This window comes from Pyricularia oryzae, chromosome 4 (genome assembly GCF_000002495.2).
Source record: "Pyricularia oryzae 70-15 chromosome 4, whole genome shotgun sequence".
NCBI lineage: Eukaryota > Fungi > Ascomycota > Sordariomycetes > Magnaporthales > Pyriculariaceae > Pyricularia > Pyricularia oryzae.
The window spans coordinates 2,593,467-2,619,642 of record NC_017851.1 but is presented as its reverse complement, the minus strand read 5'-3'; the positions used below and the strand labels follow the sequence as shown (position 1 = coordinate 2,619,642).

The window sequence follows — 26,176 nt, the reverse complement described above, 5'->3', positions numbered from 1 at the left end:
TACCCTGTCAATTCTAGGATCCAGCCATCATCGGAACCTGGGTAATTACCGTACTTCGTAAGTTACGAAGTACCTTAGCTGCAAACTCGGCTCCACTTCCATAGCAGCAGCCGCTAATGCACGTCAATCCCAACCAGGCGCACTGGGAGTGGGGACCTTATCTTAGGTTGATAGGCGTTTTCTTTGGCGTTGAACTTCCCGCAACGATGCCATTTAGGTATGTCAATGAGGATGTCATTACAAAGTGACGATCGAAACAGGATACAAAAAATCAAACAAGCATACATTCCCTAGATGCATAATGGTCACAGGCCATCGCGCCTCTACCGAGCCATAGCCTTTGACCACACAACCACCTAGGCAATCTGCGACTCACCTCTTGTAAAAAGTAATAAAAAAGAAATGAGGAGACTATCTCGTCAAGTATCGAGGTTGCCTCGACAGGCGACGAGGTGTCTCGTCCCAAACTACAGACTATTTCACAATACCAGCCCAATATCCGCAGCAGCTCAACCACTTGAAGCCGCCGACTTAAATTCCCAACAGCCTCCCGCTGCGCCATTCCGCCCTACCATCGCACCCAAGGCCGTTATCGACCTCAAGCATATCCGCCAGAACCCAGCACTGTATGAACAAAACTGCGTTGAAAGGAATTACAAGTCCCAGAGCACGTATCCAGTACGCATCAATGCCCTTTTCGAGCAATGGCACGAACGGCAACGTGAGGGTCGCACCCTCCGCGAGCGCTCCAATCTGCTGCGCCGCCAACTGGCCAACCCATCAGCTTCCCTTACCGAGGCACCAGACCCGCGATTCCAGGATCTGACGAACATGTCCCGCGAGGAGTTGCTAGAAGAAGGCAAACGGCTGAAGGACCAGCTATCATCCATTGAAGATTCCGAGGCAAGGTTGGAAGATGAGATGCATAGTCTTGGCCTGGCGCTGCCCAACTTGACTAGTACAAGTACTCCACGAGGCAGCGAACCCCTCGTTTTGAGCTACATCAATGTCGAGAATGATGACCCGACCGCACTGCTGGAGTCGACTGGCAAGTCAGACCGAGTATGGCGCTCACATGTCCACATAGGTTCAGAACTGGGCATAATGGACTTTGCAGGCGCGGCAACGGCGTCGGGCTGGGGATGGTACTATCTGGTGGGCGAGGGCGCGGCTCTGGAGCAAGCCTTGGTGCAGTACGCTCTGGCAGTTGCCACCCGCCATGGCTGGACGCAGGTTAGCCCGCCATCGATAGTTTATTCCCATATCGCTGGTGCGTGCGGCTTCCAGCCCCGTGATCATAACGGGGAGACTCAGATCTACAACTTGGCGCAGTCTGCATCTGACGCCGAGCGAGGACGGCCCGAACTATGCTTGGCTGCCACGGCAGAGATTCCTCTTGCCGGCATGAAGGCCGACACACAGCTCGAGGAGTCGGAGCTCTCAATGCGTCGCGTGGCTGTGTCTCGCTGCTACCGCGCCGAGGCCGGCGCACGTGGTGTGGATACCAAGGGCCTCTATCGAGTACACGAGTTTACCAAGGTGGAAATGTTCGCGTGGACCTCACCCGACGAGTCCGAAACGTTGGATGTCTTTGACGAGATGCTCGATATACAAACCGAAATCCTAGGGGCCCTGGGACTCAGCTGCCGCGTGCTCGAGATGCCATCTACTGACCTCGGGGCCTCAGCAACGCGCAAGAATGACATTGAGGCATTTTTCCCATCCCGCAGGCTGTTGCGGGATGACGGTTGGGGTGAAGTTACTTCGGCCAGTATCTGTACCGACTATCAGACTCGTCGGCTCGCTACTAGGGTGCGCGTTGCCGGAAAGATGACTTATCCGTGGACAGTCAACGGCACCGCACTTGCTGTGCCCCGCGTCTTGGCTGCTATCCTGGAGAATGGATGGGATGAGGACTCCATGACGGTCACCATTCCTGAGGTCCTTAGGCCATGGATGGATGGCAAAGAGAAGATCGGCCCAAAACATCGCAGGAGATGAGAAAATCACGGTCAAGTGTTGGTATTTCTTTCACTGTGTAATCACTTGTACAATAAGTTGGTAATATTCTCCTATGATTTAGTAATCTTGCACTAGCAGGTTTCCATAGTATGCACGAATCAACATTGAATGAATGTGTTTGAGTTGAGCGCCTTTCAGAGCCCCTGCAGAATCCGTCCTGCGATGCAAATCCGAAAGGGTGAGATTAATACCCATAACCTAAACAGCATTGATATTCATAAGCTTCTTTGTCTCGCACCATACCTTACTCAAGGTCACTTTTACTGAAAACTTACATCAAACCTGATCCATATCCAGTGTTTATTACTGGTTCATTGCACGATGCTCGCTTAGCGAGGAACTTTCGGCCGGCCTCATCCGCATCGTGTCCCTCTTCCTTTGACCATGTTCAGCACTCACGTAACACATACGACGTTTAGGAAGTCATCTGTTGTTTGAGAAACCCCAGTCCATCTTGCTTCCCCTCGTATGCAGGACTTCGCACATGTACGTGCGGACATACATACAAACGTCGTCTGAAGCCTTGATACCTCGTCCGAAAATGAAACAATGACCGAGACTTACCAAATGGTGTGCCACAAGGGACCAAGAATATCCTAGTGTCAAACCTCGGGACATTATAATACGACGCGGACATGTACACTTGCCAGTTGGGTGAGGTGGCTGCGCTAAACTGGTACTGAAACACACCGGAAGGCCAGGCTGTTTGGTGTAGCAAGCAAGCAAGTACGTACGAACAAAGACACAAAGAAGCCATGGAAACTGAGGAACTTGACGTTCTCATCATCGGGGCAGGCCCGACAGGTCTGACCCTGGCGCTTGAGCTGGCCTTGCAACAGCACGGGCACCAGGGGAAGCGGGTCAAGTTCCGCATCATCGACCGCGAGCCGGAGCGCTCTCCATACAGCCGCGCTTTGGTACTTCAGCCACGAACGCTGGAGCTCCTGGCGCGGTACGGCTTCGACAATTTCCTGACACGCATGCTAGACAGGGGCAAGGCGGTCACGGGCATGACCTGGACCTTCACGCCGACACGTGAGGCCCGGTTCCAGTTCAGCGATATGGGATCGGACGACACCGAGTTCCCGCTGTCTTTAAATGTTTCGCAGACCGAGACGGAGAGGTTCCTCCTGTCCAGCCTCGAAAAGGAGCTAGGCGGTGATGGCGGCGTGCCAGTGGTGGAGAGGGGGGTCGAAGCCGAGTCAGTGGCGCAGGATGCCGACGGGGCGACGGTCACGCTGGTGAAAACGGGCGGTGGGGATGACGCAGGGGCGAGGGAGACGGTCCGGTGCAAGTACGTGATCGGGGCAGACGGGGCTCGCAGTATCGTCCGCAAGGCCAGCACATCCATCACCTTTGACGGCAAAACATATCCTCACGATTTCATCATCTGCGACGCTTACTTATACGATACGTATCTGCCCCTGGACCGCATCCAGATCAACATGCAGGGCCACTTCGTGGGAATCTTCCCTGTGGGCGGAGATGTCGTCCGCGTAGCCAGCATGCGCGATCCCGGGGCCGAGCTGACCGGTGTGCCGACCCTGGAAGAGTTCCAGCAGATTCTTTCTAACAGGGGCCGCTGCGGTCCTGCCGTAGGCCGTCTGCACGACCCGATCTGGATGACCAACTTCCGGACCCACTGCCGATGTGCTAGTCGGTACCGGGATGGGCGGCTCTTCATAGCCGGAGACGCAGCCCACATCCATTCTCCGGTCGGTGGGCAGGGTATGAATGCAGGGCTGCAGGATGCCATCAACTTGGGATGGAAACTCTCAGCCGTCTTGCGCGGAGCCGCTCACGAGTCTCTGCTGGACACATACGAGGAGGAGCGACGCCCTATCGGACTAGACCTATTGCGTACAACGGATAACATGTTCCAGTTTTTCGCTATTACGAACCGCTTCCTAATAGTCAGTGAACCTGTGCTATCAATATGAAGCCCCACTTTCGCCAGAACTTTTTGTCAAAAAAAGGATTCCCAATAGACGTTGTTGTAAGAGAAAAAAAGGCTGACCATATTCACCAAAACCTCACCGCAGTGGCTGCGCGCCTTGGTCGGCCCCTGGCTCCCACCTCTGCTGGTCGGGACCCGAGCGCGCCGCCGGCGCTTCTTCAAGTGGATAACGATGCTCAGCGTCTCGTATCGTGGGAACAGCAGCATCGTCGCGACCGCCACTGGGTTCAAGGGTCCCGTCATGGGCGGCGACCGCGCTCCCGACGGCAAGCTCCTCGTCTCCACCGCCGCTGACGCCGCCGAAACGACGACGACCACTAACCTTCACCATCTCATCGCTGGGGTCAGACACCATCTCGTGCTTTTCGCTGGCGAGACTGCGACCGAGGACGACTTGATCCAGTTTGCTGCCAAAGTCGTTGCCCGCGAGAACGAGATACAGGTGGTCATGATCTTTTCGGGCGACGAGGGCTCCCTGGTGCCAAAGAATGCATATCGTGACCCTGGGTCGGTTGTGCACAAGCGGTATGGGTTGGGATCCAAGCCGGGCTATGTGTTGGTGCGGCCCGATCAATATGTTGCTCACATTGGACACCTCTCAAGCGTGGAAGAGCTAGTGGCTTCCCTTGGTTAAAATTGCCACATCACCGAAAATCATGTAACTCATTTAGAGAAAGCCGTTGCCATGATGTTGCCACATTAAATATGTGCACTTGCCGCAGTCACAATATCACTCTTGGTTGTGAAATTTGTATGCAAATAGTCGATGAATCGCCCGCGCATACTACTTTTAATTAAACAAGAAGAGAGTCTTTGCATAATTGCAATCAAGTGTTTTTTCCACTTCCCCAAACGCCTGGCGCAATGCAAATGAACGGGAAATACATCATGTTCCTGAAACTCCAAGCTTGCCCATGATTACCCCAAGCAACGATTACTGAAGGCCAGCGCCACCAACATGGAAGAGCTTCAAGACCTTTCGGGCTGCGAAATGAATAAAGCAAATAAACAAGAGCCAACCTTTATAGATTGCACACATTATGATTTAGACGGGCAGGTAAAAGCGGTAAACAAACACGCAAAAAAATACTGGAGAAGTTCCCCAGATTTGATGGATATGCAGTCGGTGGCAAAAAGATAATGGAAATGACGGGAATTTTTGTCCAAGAAAATAAGATATGCCACAAAGATCTTGTCAAAACGATAGCCCTTCCCAGTGAGACCAGGGGGCTAAAGAGCAGGTCGAGATGAGATATAAAATGCAAAAGAGATATGCGAGAAGCCAAAGTTTCATGGCAAGTAAGTCCATCTATCAGCTTGAGGTCGTATACATATGTTGTACAGATGGTTGCTAGGAAGTTTCATTTCAAGACGAGGTGCATTTTGGCTACAACGCCACCCTCCCACCGCCATTTTGCATGCGGAACGGGAAGGCAGAGGCCATTGGTCCAGGGCCGCCTCCTAGGCCGCCCGGGCTTATGACGGACGAAGATGAAGAAGCCGAGTGACCTCCCATCCTGTCATCGTTGTAGCTAGTCGCTGATGATAGAGTGCTGCTAATCGAATTGAAGCTACCACTCATTCCGCCGGAAGAACCTGACGTAGAGGAAGTGAAGGTTCCGTGGCGAGAGTGCGAGTGTATAGATGACGGGCCACCCTGAGACATGAGTGCATCCGCCCGCTCAAATACGTTGCCGGTCAGCGCTGCAGCGAAAGAACCGCTCTGTGGGGTTGCCGGCACTGTAGCTTGGGCCGCAGGACCCAATGCAGCGCTCTGAGGTGTCATTGGAAGCTGTATGTGGGGGTTGTGATGGAGATGGTTGTGGCTTGGGTTTCCGTATTGCCCGTTTTGCTGATACTGTCGGTCACCGTTCAAACCCGTAGAATTGTGAGACTCCACGGCACCGCCTGGGCTAAAAATGCCGCCTCCATTACCGGTTTGGTGCGACGTTGCCAGGCCCGGCCGAAGCCAGTAGCCCCACGGCGAGCGTAGTATAAGACTTGATGCCTCCTGGATACTCTTCTGGAATGGTCGTAAGCGCATCCTCGTGTCGGCCGGTAGCGATAGTGGTTTTTCGACCTCCCTGACTTTGCTGCCAAACTCCGCCCAAGAGTCCACAAAGTCACGTACGTCATTCCAGAAAGAGCCCTGAGTCCTGATCCCGGGCTCTTTCAGCTTGATCAGCGAAAGACGCGTCTTGAGCTTCTCGGTCTGTTGGATCGTCATTGAGCACTTAGATATCAATGACTTCCACATCTGCGACTCTCGAGTGTTGCGGTGCTGTATAGCCGCTTGCAGACCGTTGGTATATTGGTGGTTGAACGCTGGCAACAGCCGCACTACCAGATCGGTTGACTTCTGCAGGGCCAAGAATATGTTTTCAAAGATGCGATCCTCCTCGGTGAAGTCGCCCGACAGACCACGGCTGCCCGTGGAGACAAACGACTCCCCCGACCGGGGCGTGGCTGAGGAAATGGTGGCCGTGCGACCAGTCCCGTTGACGTACGGAATGCTGGAAAGCGGAACGTCAGTAGTAACCCTGAGGTTGCTCGGGTTATGGGTCAAGTTGCCGCGGGCCACACTCCGGGGGATTCCGTTTGGCCTCTCTGCCGTCGGGGTGGCGGTGTTTTCGCGCGAACGTGGGCGGATGGTTCCAGAGTTCATAGCCGTGCGGCTGGCGGCTCTACGGTGTCCCTCTTCCGGCAGCACGTGCGATGTCGTCACTCGTAGCTCTGTGATGCTATTGTAGAGCTGCATCATCAAGGTTCGAATATATCGCGGGTCACCGTTGTCTATGAAAAGGTCGACATTGCTCGCAAGCAGTGAGCAAACGTGCACGTAAGCGTTCACCAAGGTGATGCACGCGCGCATCACGTTCTCATTTTCAAATTGGGATGCTCCGTCCTCATCAGCCTCGTGACGTTGAATTTCCTGCTCGAGCTCCTCCACATGAGAGTTGGTATTGTAAAAGACGATCTCAAGACTGGAGCGCTTAGCTAGCCCGTCGCTCGTCAATCCCATGAGCATCTGGATCATGGGATGGATCTGGAAAATGGAGTAGAGAACGCCCTTAGCGGCCTCTAGCACCGGATCGACAAACTTGGACTCGCGCCTTCTTTCGGGCAAAATGGACAATCGACGCACGTATATCGGCCGCTGGAGTATAGATTCGGCAGGGCTGACGGGCATCTTGCCATTAAGCATTTGGCCATTCCCTTGCATCGCCGAGCCGTGACTGAGGCCACGGTAGTGCGAAAACCGGTTATTAGCTTGAGTCTCGTCAAGTGTTCCGAGCTGCTGGGCTTTTTGTGAGACGACGCCCATCCGCCGAGAACGTTCGCCAGGCCTATCTGCTCGAGGGGTTTGTGATAAAGTTTCCGAGTTGCTTCGCATGCGCTCATTGACATTGCCGATGGTCAAGGGCATAACCCCAGGCTTCCTTGGAGCAGTGTTCTGTTGAGATAGCCCGCGGTAGTGGGAGCGCGTAGGGATCGGGGGTGGTCCGGGCCGCGCAAAAGCAGGTGATCTGAGGTCTGGCAAGCCGGCACCATTGACCCTTACGGGAAATCTCCCACTGACAACGCGTTTGATCGGAACTCTTGGGGTTTCCATGCCTTCGTTCGATTCGTCCATGCCCATCTCAGAGTCCGATCTGCTACTGGTGAGCTCCAAAGCTCTCTGCTTCATGAACTTTTTGATGTGGGCCGTGACCGTTAACTCTGTGACTTCACTTTCTTTCAAATGCCCCTCGTTGGGAGGACTTGCTGCCTGCACCTGCAGAACTTCGGGAGGTGGAAATCGAATAGGATTGCCTTCCAGCTTAATCATTTGCAGTGAGCCCATGTCCGCCAGGCAAATGGGCAACTCTTCGATACGGTTCTTTTGAACTGCAAAGACCTTCAACGAAGTCAATTTGACGATTTCAGGGGGGAGCGATCGGATCTTGTTACGCCCCAGATCGAGAATCTCGAGGCTTTTGAGATGGCACAGCTATGAAAAATATGGGTGCCTGTCAGTTCCTGGCTGTATAGGAAGGTATACCAACAATCAACTCCACCAGCAGTGTCGTTGGCGCAGACTTACCGGTAGGGGGAACTCCCGAAGCTCATTGTTCCGAACGTTTAGGTAGCGCAAGGAGGAGCATTCGGACCAACGGGCGGGGAACGACGATATTTTGTTATGAGAAAGTGCTAGTCTAAGACACGGCATGGCGAATTTGTCAGTCGATCGTTCCCAGGCAGATGTACACGCCGTTGAAGATGCAAAGCCTTGTTCCTATGGAATGGGATTATTCAGCCGGCGAAGAGGGCAACCTACCGCTCAAGTTCGTGTTTGATCACGTCAACAATCTCTTCCGGAAGCTCCTGTATGTTTTTGCGACTCAAGTCAATGGTGACACCGGGCTTCAACTCGTTGCTGACCCCGCTGGCCTCTGCTGCCTGAGACTCGTGCTCCTTGAGGGCTTCGGCCATGGCTCGACGCGCCATGCCTATGACCTGACCGGCGGAAACGGGAGGATTCGCGGAGAGAGTCGAAGACGAGGTGGAAGACATGCTGCGAACGTTGGCGGGGATGGCGGTGGGCATTGGAGGCAGACTGTTGAGCGAGCCGCCGCCATTGGCGCCACCGTTCGTCATGTTCCTTCGACCCTGGGCAGGATTCTCGGGTAGCCCTCTGCCACCGTTGGAGAGACTGAGGGCTGGCCTATCGCCTGTTCGATCCATGATGTATCAGAAGGAGGGCAAATCACGGGTTTCGATCAGGGTGGCCGAGCGGCCTCGACGGCAGGATGCGCAGCCCTCGTGGGGCGTTGGGGATAGGCAAAAAAGAAGGCAAGAGCGGCACAGTTGAGGAGTGTTCCGTGTTGGCTTTCTTTCTCCGTCTTTTTATGACTGGCAGAAATTTCCTGTTTTCCCCGATGCCCTGCCTTGTTCCCTTTCGTATTTTTTTCTTTCCTTTCTTTTTCTTTTGGGCGGGAGCGATTCGATTCGATCCGGCGAATTATGAATTATGCCAATTGAGCCACGAGATTGATGGACTTGGGGGTAAAGTCAATCCGGGGCTGGCGTAAAAGAGCAACGCGCGGTGACTGGCTCTGAACTTGGATGCTTTCTTGGGCTGTAGGCGCCTGGCTTCGAGCAGCGCCGAATCTTGTGGGTTGATTGCTGTTCCAATGTTTTGTTTGGAACCGATTCGCTGTCGATCTCGTCTGGCCTGACCAACCTAACGCTGTGCTGTCACCGCTGTGCTACAACTTGTCTTGTCGGCCGTTGGATTGGCTGCTTGTGCATGCAGCATGCGTGCGTCTACCTAGCAAATGGGAAAGAAACCACGGTACTGCAAGCCACAGGTCGCACTGTGCCTGCCTGTACCTTACTTGTCTTGTATGCAATGTAAGGTAGGTACAAGATTGTATGATTTGGCTCTGCAGCTCCTGCAGTATCAAGCGGCCGTGTTTGAGGCCAGAATAATCAATCCTACGACACTAAAGTACTTTTTGGTTGCGAGTAGGTAAGATTTTAACAACACTACGGGAGATAAAAAAAAAAATTACGTCTTTTTTTTCCCCCGAAGGACCAAAGAACTCTTCGTCGCCTGCTTCCAGAACGAACAACGAGGCGGTCGGCGTTACAAGGATTGGCGTTTGCCAAGGGAAAGGGGGTTTTGAGGCTGGGGGGTTTGGATGCACTGGCCATTGGGCGCGCAGCAAATGCGTACTACGTAAAGTACGGAGCACAGGAGTGAGGACGGAGACAAGGTTAAGCTTGTCAGTGGTGTGGAGGCCACAACCATCGCATTGCAGGCCCGGTCACCTTCATGTCAAGCCCACGAAATACATTCCCCGTGGCCCCAACGTTGAGCGATGACAGGCAAACGCCATGTCGATTCTCGCATAGGTAGGTACACAGCCACTATTTTGTTTGTTTGATGCGACGATACATATGCTGCCGTGTATGTACTGTATAATTCAGAGCAGTGTATCTATTCACTGTGTATTCCATGCCACAAAGAAAGTGAGTGCTTCGGATCATTTTCCCTTTCCAATGGGGGTTGTATAACCTACCGAGTAAACATACGAGCCGGGCTTCTCCTGGAGTAGATGACCTAGAAAGTAACTCCCGCCTCCTTGCCCTTCTTTTTAGCGTGCCGCAAGTCTGCAAAGAACCATGCTCGAATCACCATCAGTTGCAGTTTGACCTCCATGGTACGTTGGCAGGCAAGGCAGGGAAGTAAATGGCACTGTCTGATACCAAATTTGATTCGTGCCGAGGTAGCCTGTAGTTATATGCAAAAACATAAAAAGCGACCGCGACTCGGGAAGCCCTGGACTACTCCATAACACTACCGTACATACTTGATACTACCTACTCCGTACGCAAGCTACGGGGGATTCATTGCATTCAGCGGCCATTACGGGATAGGCGTAGTGTACACAGCTCATGACCTCATACACTATACCACTGAACGCCGCATTCCTGGGGTTGGCGCCACCTAAAACCAAATATTATGCGCATACGCCTGAACACTCCGTACCTACATACCGTATAAAATCGGAACAGCAAGCGCCTCAAGCCCTTTCCGATGCATCTGAGATATTCAAGACGGGGATTCGACCAGTAGTACTCTATGAGCCCATTCGTTTGCGGGTGGAGAGCACCTTGTTGAAGTTGCCTATTAACAAAAAACACGCTGGCCGCTCAAATCTTGGGAAGTACTTAGGTATATACCTATAGCATGCTGTGATGCTTGCCATAATTGCATAAGAGCTAGGAGGAGAAGAAGGAGAAATATGTGCACGAGCATGGGTTAAAAATGCCCGTCGGTTATATTTCAATCCACGTCCATATGGACCAAGTTCTAGACCGGACTTCTTATCCTGGCCGTGGTGTTGACAAGGGGGGAAAAGTCGTGTATCTAGCCTTTGCGACTCGACAGAGTGGTTCAACGAGGTAATTTGACGAGGTGCACAACCTACAAGATGTGGTTTTTGCGACAAACCAAGCGGTTATCTACTACGTAGAGGTAGGTATGAATTTGGCCGACTGTCCTGAGAAAAAAAAACAAGACTGGATGAATATTAATTATCTGCGCTGTGATTCGGGCGATATGATAGTAAAAATGCTCCAGCCCACCTGTAGTAAACTCACCCTTGCGATGATTCAGTAGGGGGAGGATCAGACCGAAACGGAATAGTGGCAGGGAGGATGCACGTTACACGCAAGCCCCAACGATGCTTGAAACAAGCCGTTGAAACGAAGAACCCTGCTAAGGCCTGTGTTTCTACCCATCAGGTGATTAGACGTTTCAATTCATCTATGTTAACTAATAAATCTGTATCACGTGAATTATCATCCATTACTAGGAATTCCCGGCCCGGTCCATCATCGTCTTTTTCGAAGGGTGGGCTGCCTACGGGCACACCAGCGCGTGCGTGGCGAGGCGCATTTAGACATGCGATGACAGCGGTTTCAGTCAGTGCGAGCAGGCAAGGCAGTGCAGCAATCAAACAGCAAGTAATTCTCACTTGGGAAATTCCGACAGATCTAGGCTTTGCGTCCGATGGTTTGGTTTAAAATCAATTCATTAGCCAACCAAGTCTGAGCTAAGTGAATTCTTGGAATCTTGGAGACGGCCTGATTTTGCCGTTTTGCAGGGACGCCGCCCCGACTAGCAGTGGCTTGAGTGGGTAAAACTTGCTGTAACCCAGGGCAGGTACCTCTTTACAGCAGTCACCAAGAAAGACAAGCTCCATGGTAATAAAAACACTGTTCTGGGATGATCACAATAACCACATCAATCCCAGATTCAACATCAGATTGACTGTCTCATGGAAAGCCCTATTGATCGGACGGTGACATAGCCGCTTCTTTTTACTCGCCAAATATATGCAATGACACTTTCTTAGGCGTCACAGGATCCCAGGAAAAATCACAATGCCTGCTCTCGAAAGAACCAATTCATGTACAGACATTGATTTCACGCTCAGACGCCAGTTCAAAAAATCCCACTTCAGGTATGCATGCATCCACATGGCTAGACTGATCTGGACCTTAGGCATCTGACCTTCGATCATCGCAAAGAAAACATCAGAAGGAAATAATATTGGCTGCCCTTGACAGGCACGATGTCTACGTACAAGCGGCCACATCCTTCGGGAAGAGCTTGTGCTTCCAGCTTCCTGCTGTGATTGACCAAGGCAGTACGCTTACTACCTGATTAGTGGACATATCCCAAACGTAGAAGACCCAACAGTAGCTGACTTGTGTGAAAACTAAACGTAGTCACGATCGTCATCTCACCACTTCTCAGCCTCATGGTAGGAAACATGTACCCGTACCTATGTAATGATACATGGCTTCGAGATTGACAAGGAAACAGATGAATCAAGTCAAGGCTCTTCGTGATTCTGGCGTGGATGCGCGGACTCTAAACAGTAACACACCGCAAGACGAGAAGGAGCATATCTACCTGGATCTTGCCTCGGGTCATCCTCGGACACGTCTTTTGTATGTGACTCCAGAGCTCTGCTCAGGAGACTTCTTCCGTAAGCGGCTTCAACTGGTTCACGAGCAAAAGGAGTTGGCACGCATCGTCGTTGATGAGGCCCATTGCATCTCGGAATGTACGTACCGTACCCTGGCTGACAACCCACATACCCTTGAGCTCACCACTGATGTGCCGTTCTCTTTGTGAAGGGGGCCACGACTTTCGAAAAGACTACAAACGACTATCATGGTTCCGGGAAGCCTTTCCCGATGTCCCGGTCATGTGCCTCACTGCAACTGCCAACGAGCGAGTCCGCAGGGATGTTCTAGCCACGCTTGGTCTCGTCAAGACTGGCAACCCTAGCCCGGCCAGGTTGAAGCAGTTCACAACGACAGCCCACAGACCCAACCTCCACCTCGAGGTGCGCTTCACTAGCGATGAGGCGAACGACAGGTATTCAGACTTTGTACAGTGGCTTCAGGACGTCTACGAACGCAGGAGGGAAGACGAGCGCAGGACGGAGTTGGAGGGTAGCAACGAACGCGTTGAGGCCGTTTCGGGAATCATTTACACCATCAGTCGAAGTGAGTGCGAGTCCCTCGCGGCCTCACTGAGGGAGGATGGGATTGGCGCCCGGCCATTCCATGCCAAGCTTTCCAAGCAAACCAAAGAGAGCACACTGGCCAAGTGGATCACAAATGACCCCGGTTACGATGTCATCGTGGCGACTACTGCCTTCGGCATGGGAATCGACAAGGACAACGTCCGGTTCGTCGTCCATTGGCGCTTGCCCAAATCCTTTGAAGGCTACTATCAAGAGGCAGGACGTGCAGGGCGGGATGGCAGAGCGTCGTACTGTTTCCTCTACTACAGTCGGGAGGACCGGGATAGAACGTACAGCATGGTCACCCGGGACGCCCATCAAAATAGAAGCGGAGACAGTGGCGGTAATGGCGGTGCCCGCCTCGAAAGTCTAAATAGGTTGGTGGCATACTGCGAGGATACCAGCGGTTGTCGGCATGCGACATTGTGTCGATATTTTGGTGAAACAATAGAGCCGTCGTGTGACTTTGCCTGTGATTGGCATAGAGATCCGCAGCTGCTAAAGGACAGGAAGAGACGGGGGCTCGCGACTGAAGAGTACATAAGTACCCAGCGCCAGGAGGGGAGATATGACGAGTATGGTGACGATTATGATTAGAATGGATTTTTGGCAAACCTAATATCCAAAAGACAAAATATACCCACCTGTTTGCACCACAAGTTGGATGTTTATTACTATTTTTGCTCGATCAGGCCAGCCAGTTTCTCTTTTATCCCCTCGTGCGCTAGTATACGCCTAGTTTGCTGCCAGCTCGCCCAGGCTGCTCCTTGAATGATGCAGTCTGTAAGATCGTCGAGCTTTCTGAAATTTTTCTCGCCATTGCCCTCGGCAGCTTTTAGTTTGCCTCTCCGAGTCCCCTTTACCGGCTTCCAGTGCTCAATAAAAGATGCGGCTAATTTAGTCACATGTGGGCTCCCCAGATCCAAACACTTGGCATCCCTTGTCGAGATCCATTCACCCAGTAGATCAATCTTCATTTTCTTGAGCTGCTTAGATGGCACTCTTCGAACCTCGTCAAAGAAAAAGGGTGCCGCTTTTTTAGGATCTACGGCCGTCACCTCGCCATTCCACACCCCCAAGGATCGCATCGCAGTCAGGATGGCATGCAGCATCGCCTCGAGCGCATTCACTCGTAGAGTCCACTCCTGCACCGCCGCGGCTCCGGCAGAGCGATATCGCTGCTGCTCTATGAGGATATGGGTGGGATTCAGGGGAAGCAGATGGCGGTTTATGAGGTCCACCGCGACAGGGCTGAGGGCTTGGTTGTTCTTAATGTCCACGCTGCTCTCGGCCAGGTCGAGGACTTTCCAGTCTTGCAGCGTGAGCGGCGGAGGTTTCCTGGCCTCTGTGGCCCCCTCGCTGCTGCCCAACGAGGCGACGACAGAGCCTTTGGGCTCCAGACCTTGTCCTTGATGGGAGCTTGCGGCCGGCGTAAGCAGGCAGAAGGCAAAGTTCCGCAGGCCCATGTCTATGCTCAGTATGCGATCATTGGCGGACAAGACCCGGGGGCTGGCGAGACTGGCGACGATGCGGTCAGTGACGACTCGCTTCGTCCCATTGCTCGAGACCCCGCAGGCCTGGGCTACTTTTTGTAGCTGGCTAACAGTTGGCGACTTGGACAGACTCTTCAGCCAGGTCAGACTGGGCGGGAGCGGCATCCCGGGGACGAATCTGTTGCGGAAAAAAAGAAGAAGAAAAAAACCAAATCCGGCACGTATCAACTCTTGGACATGGTCATCATATTCAATAACTTGTAGCCGGAGATTTATTTGGATTTCTCAGAGGTTAAATGATGCTAGTCAACCTGGTTCCCTTTGAGCGCGGAGCGAAAGTGGATCGCAACCGATTAGTCTTGGCATCCATCGATACTTCGGGACCTTGCCAAGATTTCAAGGTGTGAATCAGGCTTAGGTATCAATGATCTTCCGCAACCTTGTAACTCCTATAATTGCGTGCCCGGAGCATGGTTCCATCAGGGGAAAAGACGTCCAGATAATTACAGTAAAAATAGCTGTGTTCCTAGGATACATATCACGCAAAGATGGCTCGGACTTGCCGGACCACTACGACAGCGGACCGGTACTCGGTAGAGGGTCGTCGCTTTGCGGTGGAAACGCCTCCAAGGGATGCGACCCACAAATAATTGGCGGGGCGGCAAGACCGATGTCGTGATTTCTCAGTCGAGATTTCAAATCGTACTTTTGAGTTCGCAGTAATTCCATGCCTCTTGAGCTCCGGTATTTGTCAAACTATAGCATTGGGAAGGCATGCTAGACCTTGCCTAACTTTATTGTCTCTGTTTCAGTCATTGCAAATAACATCATTTGTAATAATAACAGAGCTTGCTTACTCCTGTTTTGACAACTCTCACAAGCTTCCACTAGCTACTTACTGTAGTCAACCTGTAAGTGTGCCTTTCACATTTAAGAACCGCACTTAGTTCCCCGAGGCACCTCACACTTCCCATGCATACCTTTAGCCAGGTAAATGTAAGTTTGCTTGGCACCTCCCTACTTACTTGCTACCAACCTGACGCTACTTACCTACCTACCTAGCTAGGTAAGGTAGGTACATACAACCCTCCTAGGTACCTTATCTCACCTTGAAGTCCTTGGCAAGCTGGGATACATCATCTTGCAGCTGCTTGCAACCAACCCCCCCACTCCCCACAGCCTTGAGAATTACATAGTGCCTCACACTGCAAATCAGACACGGCTAGTCAGTCCATGCTTGCCGGGTGGCATCAAATTATATGCAGGTTGCTTAGCAATCGGCGGCGCATGCGATATATCTAGACCAGAGCTGACCCCGCCACTGCTCATCTATAGGTAGCTTAGTAGTTCTGACCAACCGGCGACTTCTGGGAACCTCTGGCGGGTCCCCTTCCTTCCCGAATTTAGAACAACATACTTAAAAGACCCTCCACGCCCCTCTCTATGCGAGCATTCGCTGCCGTCAGGCAAGTCTCTGCTACTGCCAAACCGAGAGCATCAGCACCATCACGCCTACGAGTCGTCTCGAGACACTTATTTTCCACAAATCTACCCAGGATGGCGCCCATACAAAAGGAGACGGACTATCTGGTTATTGGGGGTGGGAGTGGTGGACTGGCTTCGGCGCGCATGGCCAGCTCCAAGTTCGGGACCAAGGCCATGATCGTTGAGGGTGGAAGAATTGGAGGCACATGTGTGAACGTCGGGTATGTTGTAAACTCCCGCCATTTTTATTTTCCTTTTAATACTGTCAGCCTCCGCTGATAGGCAACATATCGAAGAACTTGGGCTTTGCGCTAACAACAAGACAGATGCGTACCGAAAAAGGTCACCTTCAACGCCGCTGCCATAGCCGAAACCATACATCAGGCCAAATCATATGGCTTTTCCGTCCAGGAAACCAAGCCGTTCGACTGGAGGAGCTTCAAGCAAAAGCGTGATGCCTACATAACGCGCCTCAATGGCATCTACGACCGCAACTTGGCCAACGACAAAGTGGAATATCTCCACGGCTGGGCAAAGCTTTTGTCGCGAAATGAGGTCGAGGTGACACTCGACGACGGCACCAAGGCCGTTGTCAAGGCCAAAAAGATTTTGATTGCTGTTGGCGGCACGCCCACAAAACCCAGTTCTTCGATACCTGGTGCGGAGTTTGGTACCGACAGCGACGGCTTTTTCGACATCGAGGATCTCCCAAAGAAGGTGGCTCTGGTCGGGGCTGGCTACATTGCGGTTGAGTTCGCAGGCATGTTCAACGCTCTCGGAGTTGAAACCCATTTGTTTATCCGCGGAGACACGTTCCTGCGCAACTTTGATCCCATGGTGCAGGAGGTGGTGACCAAGGAATATGAGCGTCTCGGCGTAAAGCTGCACAAGCAGTCCTCGCAGTCCAAGATTGAGCGCGATGAGAGCACAGGAAAGCTCACCGTTCACTACAAGGACAAGGATGGTGAAGCTGCCATCTCGGATGTGGACCATCTTATTTGGGCCATCGGCAGAACCCCCATGACCAAGGACATTGGGCTTGACAAGGCAGGCGTCAAGGTCAACGAGAAGGGCTACATCGAGGTGGACGAGTTCCAGAACACGTCCGTCGAGAATGTTTACGCCCTCGGGGATGTTACGGGCCAGGTCGAGCTCACCCCAGTCGCTATCGCTGCCGGTCGCAGACTGTCTCACCGTCTGTTTGGCGGAGAGCAGTTCAGCACCTACAAGCTCGACTATTCCAACATACCGTCGGTCGTCTTCGCGCACCCGGAGGTGGGCTCAATCGGACTGACCGAGCCCGAGGCGGTCGAGAAGTATGGCAAGGAAAACCTCAAAATATACAAGACAAGCTTTACTGCCATGTACTACGCCATGATGGAGCCCGACGAGAAGGGTCCGACAGCATACAAGCTGATCTGCGCCGGGCCTGAGGAGAAGATCGTGGGATTACACATTGTCGGCTTGGGCAGCGGAGAGATGTTGCAGGGCTTTGGTGTCGCCGTCAAGATGGGCGCGACCAAAAAAGACTTTGATAGCTGTGTGGCCATACACCCAACGAGTGCCGAGGAGCTAGTCACTCTCAAGTAAGTGATAGACTGATATTTACTTGGTCACGAGCCTCTCGCGACAGGCGGCAGATAGAGTATATATTTACAGTTTTGAAATGATCTGCCGGCTGTGCATAATAATTCCTTAATCTCAACATAGCAAAGAAGCAGGTTCAAGCTCGTACTCTCACTGGGACTGCCTCTGAAGTGAGGCGGAGTCAACCTACATTCTGAAGAGAAGGATAAACAAAAGCAAGAAATAAAAGAAGAAACGAAAAAAAAAAAGTTTACAGGATCCTTGTAAACTTGGAATGGGCAACCCAAGTTATTACATATTACTGGTGGTACTGACCCTACCGGTCCAAGTCCAAACCTTGGACCGATCAGAAGTTGGAGGGTGTCAGAGATGGCCTAGTCTTTGTTTACTCAATCGGGTATAATGCTCTTTCGGGGTTTGAGACCCCTTAGATATACGCGAGGATCGAGCACGTTGGCGAGTATTTCGATATATGAACCTTGAGGGGGTGGGGTGGGGGGTTTCTGTCTTTTGTCTTTTTCTTTTTCTACATCGTATTTTAGATTCTTTGTGGATTCTCCATACTTTCTCGACTTTTGAAGATTTCAGTTCAAGATGGGATGCGGAATCAATATATACACATACGTATGGAGTTGAACTGACTTGTGATGGTATCATATCACCAAGTGGCTATCCTTAGTAATATAATTAAACTGTCAGGACACGACCATTTTTCTCTCGGACGAAAACCCGAGGTATCCAAGGACGCCCGAATCTGGACCAGAAACTGACATTCACATATGATTCCGCATGGTAATCTTGGGTTGCTGGTCATTACTCGATGGCACCCACACGTGGTACCGGTATGGTTGGAAAAAGCTTGACTTGAAGTTGAGATGTCAAACAATCAGACGGGACGACGGCGCAATGCCATTTGCAGTAGTAGATCGTCGATATCCCCTCTTTTAGGAACGCCAAAGCATAGGTTTAATCCCGGCCGTCCTATTCTCACTTTTAGCAAAGTGCGTCGCAGCTCGCATCTCCGCGCCACGAAACCAACTCTGGAAACATCTGGCTCGATCTTTTTTTTTTCTTTTTTTTCCCTGTTGGCGGTAGCCGTATGTGCCCCTGTATAAGGAAGGCAACCAGAGCAGGAGAGAATAGAAGAGGGGTATACAACACACTTCACCAACACGTACTAGTATCAGAAGGTAAATTTCAGTTGTCTGAAGGTTCATGTATACAAACCATGTAGCCATGCTCGGAAGACCGTGACATGGGTGCTTTGAATCCCGGGCCGAAGAGGTGAGATGCTCAAATAAGTAAGGTATTGAAAGTCGTCATTGCCTCGCTCCTCAGCTGCAGATCAGTACTCTAAATACGTGCTATTCCCGAAGATACGGACGTCCTTATTAACTGAGGCGTCAAGACATCGCCACTGACAGCAGCATGGATGGACGCCGTGCATACCTTAACTCTCTAATGATACAACAACCACCTAAACCTAGCCCATAAAGATGCCGAGCCAAGGAGAGGATGATAGCAAGGTGCCATTGATCCAAGGGATCAATATTTCACTGTTAATTTTAACTACGTTGGCAGTGGGAGGTCGGGTCTGGTTGAATATGGTCACCTTGAGAATGTTCAGATTGGACGACGGTGAGTGACCCGGGGATCAGCGACAGACAGCTGAAGGCTCATGAGCAGTAAAACCGGGCAAAAGGCTAACAAATTCGGGAGCCAACCAGCATTCGTGTTGGTGTCATTTGTCAGTCAACCATTTGATGGTGTAACTATGCTCTGGGAATATCGACTGACTATAAGCTGCTGCATCGCAGCTAAGCATGGCCCTTATGGTCATATTCGTGTTACTGAGTGAGCAGCAATGCCTCGGCATACTTCACTAACTCTCGCCTCATGAATACTTTATTCGTGGCGAACTTGACTGACGGTACCATTGAATCAATAGTGACTACTGTAGGGCTTGGTATCCATTTCGGGAGAGTCAACCCCGATAATTTGGATAGATACCTTTTGGTTAGTAGAGCTTGTGAAGCTGTTTGTTGGTTATGCTGCTTGTTTTTCACAGTGGATCAAAAGCATCGTCTGGCTATGCAGAGGCTCACCTACTTGATAATCAGTTCGCATTCCCAACCCTCGACACCTACATATGGAGCTTCGTCTTTTCCAAGATGGCGTTTGCCATTTACTTCATGCGTATATTTCCCCAAAGGATCCACAAGCAGGTTAACACGGGGTTGCTTGTATTTCTCCTCATGCAAGGGATCGCCGAGACTGTCGTGTCTCAGGTGATGTGTGTCCCAAGAGCCAAGATGTTCTTGCCCAATTCGCCGGGCGAATGCCTGGATACAATAAAATTTTACTATGCTTCGGTGAGCAATCCGAGAAAGTATCGCCAGACACCGGGCAAAATCTTGGCTAATAAGGTTATCGCCAGTTTACCCTAAAACTCTTCAGTGATCTCACCTTATTTGTACAGCCTATCGCAACGTTGTACGGGATTCGCATGGCTCAGCCAAAGAAACTGGCCGTCTTTTTGTTGTCGTCTCTAGGCCTTGGGTTAGTATCTTCTCCAGTAATGTGTTGTGATTGTCTACCTAGGTACTAACGAATTTGCTTGTCAGAGTTTGCGTGGCCTCCATCATACGCGTGCAGCTTATTCCAAGAACCAGATCATCAGACCCAACATGTAAGACATGTCCGTTTGTCAGCTTGAATCAAGAGGGAAGAAGGAAGATTTAAACTCATGGTTGCCACAGACGACCTGGTTGATGCAATGCTTTGGTCCGAAGTCGAAGTTTCGGCCCTCATCATCTGTGTCTGCGTCCCGGAAATATACATACTTGTGCAGAGGACTTGGCCTGTGACACTTGTGCGAAGGGCGACCCCGAGGCCCGCAGCAGGTGATGCTGAGAGGAACGAAAGACGTAGGGAAAGTCTAGGCGGCCAGCTGCGCAGAGCCTTTAAACGGGCCAACATCAAGACTGGTCAAGGATCTTGGTATGGTTCTCGTTCAGGTGCATCCTCGGGCACATGGAGAAGGTCCAGATTCGGCGTGACCAGTTCCGTGTCTGCTGGTCGGCAGTCAAGACATCGACTCAGCACGGACGATACGGGACAGTCAAGCGTGCAATCACCGGTAGATGAGGAGCCCAGCCCTCAATCGGACAGCCCAGACCATGGCGGTATTCTTGTCACACACGAGATTGAGGTCGGCATCGAGACAGATGAGGATAGCATATCAGAGGCAGATGTTAGTGACGCAGCGATGACTGCGCCTGAGTATGAAAGGGACTTGACAGAGAGCAGCATTGTTGATCAAGATGGCAGGTTGACGGACACGACCAACGATTCAAATGCGGGTGACGGAGAGCAGCCTCCACTTGAGGGAAGCGAATGACGGTTTTAGAAACTCGAGTTTTGATACTTGACTAGTCGCAGTAAAATAGCAACTGAATGGAACATTTTGTACAACAAAGGACAACGTAATGTACCTTGCTTGGTTCTGTCTAAGTGAGTTGGGCATCGCTTACTTCGTAGATATCGAAGGAGTGTTTGAGAGAACTTAGATTACCGAGTACTTCAAACGATGTAGGGAAAATGCGGCGATGCAGGGTTGGCTTGGTGGGTGTCCTTACAGTTTAATAATGCTATTTGTTTCACTGTGCAAATCGTTGCATTGAACAACAACGACGCATCCCTGCCAATCAGACTTAGGCCCTGCACCACTCCTGCTTGAGTACCTTAGCTAGGCTGGTACCAAACGCACAGGCTACATCATATATCTGATGGTTCTTTCTCCAGTTGCACTTGCTTTGAAGTCTGGGGCAAGCTGAGCTGTTGCATCCCAAAGTCGCCTTGCTGGCGAGTCCAGCTGGCCAGTGAAGCCCTAAGTCGCAACCGCCCGCTCACCTCCAAACCCGCCGACACGATCCACGATCCCCCTCTTCAGCGATCGGACTGGTACCTGAATATATCGCCGGCAATCTAATTGCCGCCGACGCCATGGACGCGCCCCAAGTCAAGCTGTCAGAGTTGCTTCGTCATCCTGACGACCTCGACAAGATTCTCGGTCTCAAGCAGGAGTTCACACGCAAGAAAGATGCCGTCGACAGCCAGCTGCGGGCCGGCCTGCGCGAGCAGCTCGAGACGACACAGGGCGGCATGAACGGCCTCTCCGAAGGCCAGAAGACGGTGCAACAAATCAAGGATGAGATGGTCAAGATTGATAAGCTGTGCTCCGAGAGCCAGAACATGATCAAGGACTTTGCCACCATCAATCTAGTATCACAGGCCCACCGCAATTTTGGCGCCGTCGAGGCCATGCGCAACAATCTCGAAACCTTTAACGAACGCCTCAATGCCGTCGAGCTCATGCTCAAGGAGGACGAAGAGGACCAACAAGGGATGCCAAGGCTGCTTTCCATCCACTACGAACTCACTCAGCTACGCAATATCCGAGACGACGCCATCGAGCAAATATCGCGCGCTGACGACCCAAGTCTGCAGTCTACGCTCGAGGACTATTTCGAGCGCCTGGACAGCACCATTGATTGGTTTGATGAGCATGTCGGAATGGTGTCCATGAACCTCATCCAGCTTGTCCAGTCTGAAAACAACAGCCTGGTCGTTCGCTTCGCCCTAATCATAGAAGCAGAGGAGAAGAGTGACCAGAGAGTACTGGCACTTCAGGATGCACTGAAGGACCACAAGGAGATGGCCGCGCGTTTTCAAAGCATTACGGATGGCGCCAAGACGGTCCGCGGCTACAAGGACAAGTTTTTGCAAGCCATTCGTGCCTATGCCAACGAACAATTTAAAATGAGTCGCGAGGAGGTTTTAGATGACCCATCAACATTGGACAAGACCTTGCGTTGGTTTTTTAACGACCTAAAAGCCGTTCAGATGGGCATGGTGCCCCTTATGCCCAAAAAGTGGAAAATATTCAAAACTTATGGCGCCATATACCACGAGCTTATGCACGATTTTCTGGTTGGCTTGGTCGATGACCCAGAGAGCAGCTCAACTACCACTCTTGAAATCGTCGGTTGGCCTGAAAAATACTACAAGCGAATGAACAAGCTCGGCTTCAAGCAAGATGAGCTGAGTCCTCACGTGCTTGATAACCGTGAAGCTGAGCTGGTTCGTGACTTCAGGCAGCTTATTATCAAGTTTCTGGACGAGTGGATCGAGCGCATATTCACTCAAGAACGCAAAGAGTTCTCGGAGCGGGCGTCAGCCGAGAACGGAAACCTGGACGCTGACGAGTTTGGATACTTCCGCACAAAGACTCTTATCGACATGTGGAAGATGATGCGAGAGCAGCTTGATGCTGCCGCCAACTCGAAACGTGCAGATGTCGCCGAGGGTGTTGTCGATGCCATGTTCCTCCGTCTGCGTGCTCGTCAACAGTCGTGGCAAAAGATGCTTGAGGAGGAGGCTCAAGTGTATGAGTCTGGCAAGCAGCCTGAGCTGGAGGGTTTCCAGCCTTTACAGGATTGGCTAGTGGCCACGGCAAACGATCAAATTGCCTGCATTGACGATAATGAGGACGAGGGTCGTATGGGTTATCTGAGCAGCTTCCGGCAGAAGTTCGAGCCCATCGTCTCACAGCCGTATATGGAGCGCGCCGACACCGAGATTGAAGCCTTGCGTGATGGCTACGTAGACTTTAGCACATGGTGCTTGACCAAGTTTGTTCACATGATTTTTGTCATCGACTTCAAGCCCGTCCTTGCCGACTTTTTCACTCCGAAATGGTACACATCAACAGCCATGCGACAGATGATTGTCACGTTCGAAGAATACGTCGGCGACTATCGCCAGGTGCTGCACCACTCCCTAGTGGACATATTCATTGAGCTGTTCGCAGACGAGCTCCTCGCACGCTACTTGGGGTGCGTACGAAACAAGGGCGCAAAGTTCAAGAGGTCCGATCAGTTCCAGGAAAAGATCTTCAACGATGTACAGACCGTTTTTGAATTCTTTGACGATATTTCAATGCAGAACGGGTCCGACATTGGCCTGCAGTTGAAGGAGAGCTGGAAAGTCATCCAGCTTTTCGAAGGCCTGCTCAGCAGCCCCAAGGAGCAGGTGCCCGATGTCTTTGAGCGCTTCAAGACGCAGTATTGGGATTTGCAGATCACCTGGGTCGAGGCTGTTCTCAGATCTCGTGACGACTTTGAGCGCGCTACCCTCAATGCTGTCAAGGCTCGCGCTGCACAAATCTACGTCGAAAGGGGCCCCGAGACTATTATGAGTAGAGTCAAGTGAGAGATACCAACCAAAGGCACAATCTCACCAAATGACATGTTCAATGGCAAGCCGAGAGGGACAATTCGACTATTCCAACGGCCACTGAGCTTCAACACCACATATGACGACTCCACAACGATGCGCCAACGTTTCCACTTACCAAAGCTCGTGGGCTAGGCAGGAGTTGGAGCTGGCAGCATGCCATGTCTGTGACCCGCTCATTGGGCCATGAGACGCCTGCCGGCAAGTTGGACTACAAATCATCAGATGAGCCGTCTCTCTGATTTGGTCCATTGTAAGAAAGCCACTGGGAGTGAATGGTGGCGCAAGGCGGAAATTTTGACAGAACAGTGCTTGTTTGTGGAATGGACGCATATGATAGCATGGGGAGGATACGATGCAGTAAAGCAGAGTCCGGCCAAAGAGGAAGGCTAAGAGGAACATCATCAGCAGGCGGTATTGCATACTAGTTCTATGAATATGTCAACGTCTGACAGTTACCTCGAATGTTCCATCAAAAAATTGGCGTTACGTGCAGTCACATAACCTCTGGACGAGCCGAGTATCATAAAAATTATCGCCTTAAAATGCAATGCATGAAACCGTGACCAGTCTAGAGACATCATCCCTAACTGTTCCCATGTCGTTGATATCAAAGCCAGCCCGACGCCTTAAGGCGATCGAAAGTCGCAACCCTTTCGCCAGTCCAGTTTTTTTATGTCCCCATAAATGTAAAAGCGTAACCCCATTTCCATTCAAAGAACTAACTACACACACGCCCGCCATCACCACGCACACATTTACTTGCGCATGGAGCTGGCACGCCTCTTGCGAGCGTCGGCCTTGGTGGCCTTGGCCTCGGCAACACGCTTGGCGAGGATCTGGGCGTACTCGTTCTGCATATGGGTATTCGGTTAGCCTAGATCCGGCCGCCACGTTGTTGGGGGCGTGTGGACCAAAGTGAAAGAGGGCAAACTTACGGCAGCGTCCTTGACCTTCTCGGACTGGCGCTTCTTCAGTGCGATGCGGTGGCGCTTGTGCTGCAGGCGCTGGGGAGTAACCAGGCGCTGGATCTTGGGGGCCTTGGTGTAAGGCTTCTTGCCCTCACCCTTGGGCTGGACCTCACGGCGAATGACGTACTTGCGCACCTATGAATGGAGACAGAGGGCTCCCTGATTAGTATAACTGTAGTGGATTTTCGACTTCTCGAGTCGTCTGGTTTCCGACCACTTCATCCCGCCCAGTTTTCACACCAAGGGACCGGGGTTCGGGGATTGAAGGATTGTACTCAGACTCTCAGACTCTACTCGACAAACTCAAAACCAACGCCAGGCCTTTCAGCCAAAGGTGCGTATGGCCTGAACGTCGAGCAGGCGAAGACGGGGACAGTAGCTGTAGCAAACACGTACATCGTCTTCCTTGCTGAGGTCGAAGAACTTGCGGATCTTGGTGGCGCGCTTGGGACCGAGGCGCTTGGGGTGGACGACGTCGGTAAGGCCGGGGATGTCTTGCTCGCCGCGCTTGGCGATCGAGACGGCAAGGACAGACAGATCCATGCCGGTGATACAACCGCGGACGGACTTTCTCTTGCGCTCACCAGTGCGGCGGGCACGGTAGCAGGAGTGGCCGTCGGAGAGGAGGAGGCGGGTACGGTTGGGCAGGAGGACACCCTGCTTCATCGGGAAACCTTGCTTGTCGTTTCCACCAGTGATCTTGAGGATGTAGCCCTTCCACTCGTCACCGAGGGGCTCGGCCGAAACCTCAGCGCCCATCTGTATATAGCATATCGGGCATGGTCAGTTCAGAACGTTCGAAACCACGGTTTTCAAGCCCAGTATGTGTGGTTGGCTCCTTGTTTCGTCTCTCGACTATAATTCGGAGGACCGTTCTCGTGGGTGTTGTTGGCATCGGGACGATTCAACGTACGCGCTTCTCCATGAAAAACCTGAGCTTGCGCTCATCTTCAACCTCGACGAGCTTTTGAGCACCGGTGCTCGGGTTGCTGATGTTGAACTTCATTTTGACAAAGATTTACTCGAATCGTGGCGGCAAGGGACGATTTGAGAACCTTTGTTGCTTCAGCGACTTCCACGCTATTGAGGGTCAAGGTAAGTCAAAAAAAGATTTCGAGGGGATGAGAAGGCGGAAGCAAATTGGCTGCCAGACCCGTTTGTGGGCCCCACCAAGCCTCTAGGGCACACGACAGAATGTCAAGTTTGTGGTGGTCTGTGCGTCAGAATACTACTGTAATGTTGCCTCCCAAGCTTCCCGTTTAAGCCACTGAG

General features: G+C 51.8%; 10 protein-coding genes across 10 annotated transcripts; 6 read left to right on the top strand and 4 right to left on the bottom strand.

The window, feature by feature from the left end:
- Window positions 1–116: 116 nt before the first annotated feature.
- On the top strand, window positions 117–2,001 carry MGG_03230 (seryl-tRNA synthetase; the record flags this gene model as incomplete). The annotated part of the gene is made up of 2 exons (XM_003716701.1): window positions 117–217; window positions 492–2,001. 2 exons carry the CDS (start codon window positions 117–119, stop codon window positions 1,999–2,001), a joined length of 1,611 nt encoding a protein of 536 aa, XP_003716749.1.
- A 776-nt stretch (window positions 2,002–2,777) lies between these two features.
- Window positions 2,778–4,699, top strand: MGG_03231 (pentachlorophenol 4-monooxygenase; the record flags this gene model as incomplete). Its single annotated transcript, XM_003716700.1, has 2 exons — window positions 2,778–3,935; window positions 4,065–4,699. The coding sequence occupies 2 exons, from the start codon at window positions 2,778–2,780 to the stop codon at window positions 4,611–4,613; spliced, it is 1,707 nt and encodes a 568-aa protein (XP_003716748.1). The 3' UTR covers window positions 4,614–4,699.
- On the bottom strand, window positions 4,676–9,295 carry MGG_03232 (uncharacterized protein). Its single transcript, XM_003716699.1, has 3 exons — window positions 8,298–9,295; window positions 8,064–8,175; window positions 4,676–7,970 (listed from the first exon to the last, which is right to left on the bottom strand). Exons 1-3 carry the CDS (start codon window positions 8,702–8,704, stop codon window positions 5,367–5,369), a joined length of 3,123 nt encoding a protein of 1,040 aa, XP_003716747.1. The 5' UTR covers window positions 8,705–9,295; the 3' UTR covers window positions 4,676–5,366.
- A 790-nt stretch (window positions 9,296–10,085) lies between these two features.
- Window positions 10,086–10,568, bottom strand: MGG_17128 (uncharacterized protein; the record flags this gene model as incomplete). Its single annotated transcript, XM_003716698.1, has 3 exons — window positions 10,086–10,135; window positions 10,350–10,472; window positions 10,523–10,568. The coding sequence occupies 3 exons, from the start codon at window positions 10,566–10,568 to the stop codon at window positions 10,086–10,088; spliced, it is 219 nt and encodes a 72-aa protein (XP_003716746.1).
- An 832-nt stretch (window positions 10,569–11,400) lies between these two features.
- On the top strand, window positions 11,401–13,730 carry MGG_03233 (ATP-dependent DNA helicase recQ). Its single transcript, XM_003716697.1, has 5 exons — window positions 11,401–11,994; window positions 12,062–12,180; window positions 12,263–12,297; window positions 12,360–12,603; window positions 12,677–13,730. The coding sequence occupies exons 1-5, from the start codon at window positions 11,915–11,917 to the stop codon at window positions 13,666–13,668; spliced, it is 1,470 nt and encodes a 489-aa protein (XP_003716745.1). The 5' UTR covers window positions 11,401–11,914; the 3' UTR covers window positions 13,669–13,730.
- On the bottom strand, window positions 13,619–15,064 carry MGG_03234 (uncharacterized protein). The gene has a single exon (XM_003716696.1). It carries the CDS (start codon window positions 14,727–14,729, stop codon window positions 13,746–13,748), a length of 984 nt encoding a protein of 327 aa, XP_003716744.1. The 5' UTR covers window positions 14,730–15,064; the 3' UTR covers window positions 13,619–13,745.
- Window positions 15,065–15,290: 226 nt separating this feature from the next.
- Window positions 15,291–18,290, top strand: MGG_12749 (glutathione reductase). The gene is made up of 3 exons (XM_003716695.1): window positions 15,291–15,475; window positions 15,900–16,270; window positions 16,376–18,290. The coding sequence occupies exons 2-3, from the start codon at window positions 16,008–16,010 to the stop codon at window positions 17,637–17,639; spliced, it is 1,527 nt and encodes a 508-aa protein (XP_003716743.1). The 5' UTR covers window positions 15,291–15,475; window positions 15,900–16,007; the 3' UTR covers window positions 17,640–18,290.
- A 1,836-nt stretch (window positions 18,291–20,126) lies between these two features.
- On the top strand, window positions 20,127–21,115 carry MGG_12748 (uncharacterized protein). Its single transcript, XM_003716694.1, has 3 exons — window positions 20,127–20,195; window positions 20,261–20,325; window positions 20,396–21,115. Exons 1-3 carry the CDS (start codon window positions 20,143–20,145, stop codon window positions 21,034–21,036), a joined length of 759 nt encoding a protein of 252 aa, XP_003716742.1. The 5' UTR covers window positions 20,127–20,142; the 3' UTR covers window positions 21,037–21,115.
- Window positions 21,116–21,282: 167 nt separating this feature from the next.
- Window positions 21,283–24,472, top strand: MGG_03235 (uncharacterized protein). The gene has a single exon (XM_003716693.1). It carries the CDS (start codon window positions 21,642–21,644, stop codon window positions 23,907–23,909), a length of 2,268 nt encoding a protein of 755 aa, XP_003716741.1. The 5' UTR covers window positions 21,283–21,641; the 3' UTR covers window positions 23,910–24,472.
- Window positions 24,223–26,070, bottom strand: MGG_03236 (40S ribosomal protein S6-B). The gene is made up of 4 exons (XM_003716692.1): window positions 25,818–26,070; window positions 25,301–25,663; window positions 24,872–25,039; window positions 24,223–24,787 (listed from the first exon to the last, which is right to left on the bottom strand). The coding sequence occupies exons 1-4, from the start codon at window positions 25,908–25,910 to the stop codon at window positions 24,692–24,694; spliced, it is 720 nt and encodes a 239-aa protein (XP_003716740.1). The 5' UTR covers window positions 25,911–26,070; the 3' UTR covers window positions 24,223–24,691.
- Between the last annotated feature and the right edge of the window lie 106 nt (window positions 26,071–26,176).